The 6,736-nt window shown below is 36.9% G+C and overlaps 1 protein-coding gene across 1 annotated transcript in view; it reads right to left on the reverse strand.

Annotated features, from left to right (window-relative positions):
• The window catches only part of LOC120628849 (atrial natriuretic peptide receptor 1), a 41,102-nt gene extending 34,823 nt beyond the window's left edge, over positions 1-6,279 (reverse strand). Inside the window, exons 1-2 of the mRNA XM_039897488.1 lie at positions 6,254-6,279; positions 5,828-5,950 (exon numbers count right to left, since the gene is read on the reverse strand). Coding sequence (XP_039753422.1) covers positions 5,828-5,925 — 98 coding nt within the window. The 5' untranslated portion in view covers positions 5,926-5,950; positions 6,254-6,279. The remainder of the gene's footprint in view (positions 1-5,827; positions 5,951-6,253) is intronic.
• Positions 6,280-6,736: the final 457 nt, after the last annotated feature.

Below are 6,736 nucleotides of genomic sequence, written 5' to 3' on the forward strand. Positions count from 1 at the left end.
TTTGAGAACATTATGGAGAACTCTCAGGCGTGCAGGTTTTCTTACGATGTTTTTCTTCACCGTTGAAGCAAGTGATATTTTAATTACTTAAAACGCACGTAACTTAGAAAAGTTAGAGGTGCTTGCTGGGATTCGAACTGGAAGTCGGGCTCCTACCCAATGCGCTATCACCGCTTCAAGTTTTCTAAGCTATTGTGCCGAAATTTTTATGTCCTTTTTAATAGTGTATATTTATGAAATTTCCTACAAGTGTCGGCCTCAGCTGAGATCGCTGAAAACGACCTCTCTTATATAGAGTTACATATCTGTACCGTATGCCGTGGAGACCTGGGGCCATGGAGTCTAAGTGCCAAAAAAATCTTGTGTTTTTCTTATTTCGAGGATATTTTCGAGGATCCGAGGATTCGGTTCTGGACTAGAGTTCCTTTTGCATTTCAACCAACCAGCAGTAAGCAAAGTTAATAAACATGGATCAGTTCGGAGGATATGGTAGCATTTTATACGCGTCATGCTGGAATCTGAACTTACCAAGGTTATAAATTAGAGGGGACAACACGTGCCGCCTAGCGAATTTGCGTCCTGGTACGGTGGCGCATTTTTTTAGATAGATAAATTAATATACTACGACATGCACACAATGATGATGATGATGATAATGATAAAAAGACCATGAAAAACAGCTGTGACAATGTTCATCAGACACTGAAAAATAATCACGCTCATCACACAAACATTTTCCAGTTGTGGGAATCGAACCCACGGCTTTGGACTCAGAAAAAAGGGTCGCTGCCAATCGGCCGTCAAAACAGGCATTAAAACCAATAAGGGTTTAATATAACATGCCCTTAAAAGGTAAGCCATGTTATCCTTGGCTTTGTTATAATATACCATAACATGAAATTACAATAAGGGATAACTTGCATTGGGATAAAAAAAATCATAAGTCAGAAGCCCGAAATAAGTACATATATCCCGTTAGAATGTTCAAGTTACCTGTGATATAACTCGACACGATATAATATGACCCAGTTTCGCTGAAGAGTTACGTCATGACTGCATCCTAGCTTCACAATGCGTTTACATACGAGCTTCGCAATGTAGCTTAGCTGTTCGCGAGGTTAAAGTCAGGCCTAGGAATCGCCTTAGGTGCTCCTTAGATTAGGCGTTACTTATTTAAGCTTTGCCTTGTTCGACGTATTGTGCATAAATACGAGTACCTACCACATACGTACATACGTACGACTGACTTCACTACGACTGTCACTGTACGATTGACTGGCATCTATTTTGTGCTATGGCTAAACAAATCACGTTAATGCTTCACTCCTCGAGGTTGCTTTTTTTTTATTGGTCAACTTAAGAGTAAAACATGTAACAACACCTAGGTAACTCACCTCATCCCAAACCGCAAAGAGTTAATGTGACAATGTATTAGTGATATTAATTTTAAGTTTTTTATTATTTAAGTTGCAATTACAATCCTACCAGTAGTCAGTACAAGCAAGACAACATAGCAAGTTTATGATTACAACTTTTACATAGATGACATACCAGATCCGTACCCTACGCAACATTCTCACTGATAAAGTTATTTTAGAATACAATTCTTTAAGGTTGCCCTGAAAATTGTGGTCTACGTGGTATGTTACTAATTCGCATTATATGCGACGCCTCTGCGAAAATTGGACATATTGGTATTTGGACATTTTTGAAATTGCTTGGGGAACCGAAATACTATGTTCAAAATATTTTTTTATTCATGTTGACTTTATCACAGGCACTTATGAAGCGTTTATACATTTAACATGTTACCACTAACGTTAGGTGCTGGTGATAACATTCGTTAACTTAAAATTAAAGCTAGGAAGCCCGCCCTGGTCTAAACCTATACATATGTCCTTGTTTGACCTTTTTGGAAGCTTTTCGAAAATCGGTCCAAGATGGCCGCCGCCACAAAATGGCGGATTACATATTTGTTCACAACTCCCACAATATTGGTATCAAATGAAAGGGCTAGACTAGTAGAAGACACTGTGAAAAATTTTAAATCCAAGATGGCTGCCGCCACAAAATGGCGAACTACATTTTTTTCTTTCACACCTTTCTCAATATTGGTGTCAATTTAGCTCGCAATTTTTTTTTATTTATTCTTTATATGACATTTCTGTTAAATAACGAAAGTAAGCGTACCTACAGTACGATCACCTGCTTCGGTCAAACATCCATACCAGCTGTAAAGTAATCTTAGATTAATACTAAGATGTAGTTATGTTGCTATGACATGACGTAACGGATAAAATGGGTCGACAAGTGGATTATCTTCCTTTGATCAACGGTCTCTATTTAATTAAATTACTCCGTTTTCTTTGTAATAAGATTAATTGTAGTTCTACTAGTATTGATCCCATAATTGCAGTAGTTGGTGCATATTTACATTTAACTATAAACAAGGCCACTTTCTTGAACAGATGCAAAGGTTTAAATCGAAGAATTTTTTTATTTTTTTTAACAAAAAACGACGGGGTGTTATATATATCTGACGTGTGTGTGTCCGTCGCATCGTAGCTCCTAAATGGCTGAACTAATTTTGATGATTTGGTTTTTATTTGTTCGAAAGGTGCCCGCATTGGAACAGCGTGGTGGGTCTATGCTCTACACTCTAAAAAAAGAAAGCCAACTAAGAGAGATTTTCTCTTAGTTGACGTTATATAAATTATAACAATTATGATAATAAACATAACAACAAAAGCTGATTAGTTATAGCAGCAAATTCATTATAGATTGAGCTAACAATGTAGGTATGTTCATTGATTCTAACAAATAAATACGTTGTTTCTATTATTATTTACTTCTTTGTATGATTAGATCATTTTTAATTATTTAGCTTAAACAAGTACGTAAATTGAATCAGTTAAGAATATGCCTTAGTTAAGTAACAATAATAGGAGCAATACAGTTGCCCAGTCCATTGAATTATGATAAACAATCATTATCATCTTATTTGATGTATCTATGTTCTTGTTAGGCTCGTATGGAATCAAGATGCTTGATCAAAACAATCACTATCTTGTTAGAAATAACCAATTTTTTTTTTTAGAGTGTAAAACCGTCTATCCTGTGAGAGACGAGGCCTGTGCCCACCAGTGGGCCATTAAAAGGCTGCGAATGATAATGACGATGAAGTTCTTAGCAAAGTTTGATTAAATTCAGTAAAAGATGGACGCCTAAATGGCCGCCTCGATACAAAATAGCGAATTACGTGTTTTATTTTCTCACTCCATCAATATAGGTAGCAAATGCTAAGCTTAGCTTTTTAACTAGTAATTTTACCCATACCCTGAATCGCTTTCTACGCGACATAGTGTGGTAACTAGCCAAGGCCGAAACCTCCCACCAGACGAATATTATATCATTATCGGTTCTTATCGGCGGTTGGTACCTTCGTATTTCCATTAAAATCACAAAAATATTTGTGGAATTTAATATGTAGTCGATATTGGCAATAAAACAGTGTACTGGTACGCAGCAATCTCTTTACGATGAGCGTAAAAGTGTAATAAAATCTGTAATGTCACCTTATTAGGACATGGCTTATAAGTACAGTACTCTGTACCTACTGTTGTATTTGTACCTTGTCTCAAATTGGCTATTTAATCTTTCCAATTTAATATAATATCTCTTGGTCATATTTAAATTAAGTGCATTAGTAAACTAGTGATAAAATAACCACAGAAAATAATATATAACGAGCGAACCCCAGCGCCATCTGTCGGGCGGATTTATGAATCTAAACCATCCAGGGTGCCACTCAAACGCATACCAAAAAATGCATTCAAATCAGTCCAACCTTTTAGTAGGAGTTCAGTGACATACACACGCACACAATAAATATATATATATATATATATGTATATGTATTGTCGTAGTATATCTATTATATATAAATATATATACACTACGACAATACACATTTACATGAATTATATCCATAAATACTTAGAATATACATATAAACACCCAGACACTGAAAAACATTCATGCTCATCACACAAACATTTTCCAGTAGTGGGAATCGCTGCAAACTGCGCCAATCGGCCGTCTTCATATCTTTATATATGGTCATCATCGGCCATAAATAAAGATATTGCAAAGTTAAATATTTCTTAATTGAATACTTTGCAATTATTTATCCAATAGACTGCAATAGACGGCATCATAATTTGTCACTAAGTGAGATTGCAGTCGAGGGTGTAGATGAATAAAAAAAAGCCACCATTCCAGCATCAGTATCGCCTGAATTTACATATGATTGTTACACGTCCCGTATATAAAAAAATGTGAATGTAGTGAACCTATTAAAAATACTACACTATTCTTGAGGAATATAGGTTGACAAAAAAAATGAGAAACCGAGAGACCGGTATTTGCGCGACTCAATAAGGATAAATGAATAAGTGAGATTTATTTTTCATCGTAATAAATACAGTATAGTAAATTGGCAATGTATATGTTTATCATAAAATAATGACTCAGAAGGTATAAAAATATTTACCAATGACACCTTTTTCTCACACGAAATTTAAGATAGATGCTTAGATCTTGCTTTTCAACCGACTTAAAATAGTAGGGGGTTCTCAATTCGACTGTATGTTTTCTCACAACTCACTAACTTGATTTATTCATCAACTATCTTATTCCCTTTTTTAGGTACCACTTAACGTTGGTCTATCCTATTTTTAAACCCCTGAAGCAAAAACGATGGGGTGTTACAAGTTTTTCGAGGCCGTCTGTGTGAGTGTGCGTTTGTATGTGCGTTTGTCTGTCTGTGGCCCCGTAGCGTCCGAATGGGTGAACTGTTTTTGATTTCGATTTTCTATAACAAATAAAAGTGCTTGAATGGAAGAATGCTAAACAGTATGACAAACTTCAAGTCCATAATGAGCGCTACCACAAAATGGCGAATTAAACTTTTAAACTTGTTTTTCAACTTCGTCCGTCCTCCGTACAATGGGCGGCCTTATTGCTAAAAAGAGATCTCTGCCAGGCAACCCAATCAAGGAAAGGAAAAAAAAAAACACAGACTTAAGGGTTAGGTTGTACACAAGAGCAGAGCAGTTAACAAATTAAAATAAATATATATATCAATTATTATATCATACAAATTACAAGCTTACAACACAAGGAAAAGTGACTCAGAAGCAAAAAAATAACTAATTACGGTAGCATAAAATGTTTTTTAAGGAGTCTTTTGAAAATCGGTAGTGACTGCGCGCGCCTAATTTGAAAGGGGAGAGAGTTCCGTAGCCGAACAGCTGCAACCTGCATTGCTGAGAGTTCTACATAATGTTCTCAAAGGTGTGTGGAGTCCACCAATCTGCACTGGTCCACCGATCGGCACTTAACCCCTTCTTATTGTGGGAGGAGACCCGTGCCCTGTAGTAGGCCGGTAATGGGTTGTTATGATGAAAGTCAGGTTTAGGTTAGGATTAGGGTTAAAGTAGTCCAGTATATTACCCCATAAATTTCTATTTTTATTCTATTAATACCGTGATTGTGATCACCTAAATTGTGTACTAAGTGTACAGGAAAACCCCGTGGATGGCTTTGCGTATGAAACGCAACAATGGTTGTAACTTATTTATAAAAGTAATGTCCCGATATATCGAAGGGTGTGTCCTGACTGACTAATTCATTAAAAACACAAATAGATTTTCTGTGCTGGTTCGATGATTATATTTAAAATAATAAACCCAGATACATTAAGCCCAAACACACACACACACACACACACACACACACACACACACAAATAAAAATCAAAACATACCTCCATATAGTACTGCTGTCGGTGTCTTTGATCTCCTTGGTGAGGTGTGTAAGCAAGGCAGCGTTGGCATTGGTGTACCACTCCACCGCCTCCGTCATAGATGTACCAGGGTTTATTTTAGCTCTGTGGAAAAAAATGACATTAATTTTTTTTTTATTCCGCTACAAGTTTGGCCTTGCAATGCAGTCTAAGATGGTAGCAGGCTAGCCTGTTAGGGAGTATGGTAGTCATACCATAAATTCCACGCGACAACGCACCGGAACACTAAATCGCTTAGCGGCACATCTTTGTCGGTAGGGTGGTAACTAGCCATGGCCAAAGCATCCCACCAGAGCAGACAAGAGAAAATTCAGAAATTATAAATTCCCAAATTGACCCTGCCGGGAATCGAACCCCGGACCCTCTACTAAAATTCACAGCGCTCACCACTGCGCCAGGGAGGTCGTCAAAAATTAATAATAAGTCCTTACTAGAGTCAGTGGCGTGCATAGAGGGTATGCACAGGGTATGCAGATGATATAAAATGGAATAAAATCTCCAGTATGAGTTATAAATAATTGAGGGTAGGATTTTTTTTACTCTTACAATGCCTATCCATAAGTTTTTTATAGCTTGTACGGGAGATTTTCTTCATTTCATATCCTCTGCATACCCTGTGCATACCCTCTACGCACGCCACTGACTAGAGTTACCATGCCGTAACTACGGCATCCCGCTGATGCAGCAAGCCTTACGAACAATAGGCCAGAGAGGAATGCCAGCTTGCACATTGAACCGCGCAGGGAACAATGGAAAAGAACGACAGTCTGAAGTCAACTACACACGCGTTAACTATTAATTGATAATTTTATTCATTTAAATAATTTCTGTAATTTTTAATTAATTTTTGATAATTAAATTTATAATTTT

This window comes from Pararge aegeria, chromosome 13 (genome assembly GCF_905163445.1).
Source record: "Pararge aegeria chromosome 13, ilParAegt1.1, whole genome shotgun sequence".
Lineage (NCBI taxonomy): Eukaryota > Metazoa > Arthropoda > Insecta > Lepidoptera > Nymphalidae > Pararge > Pararge aegeria.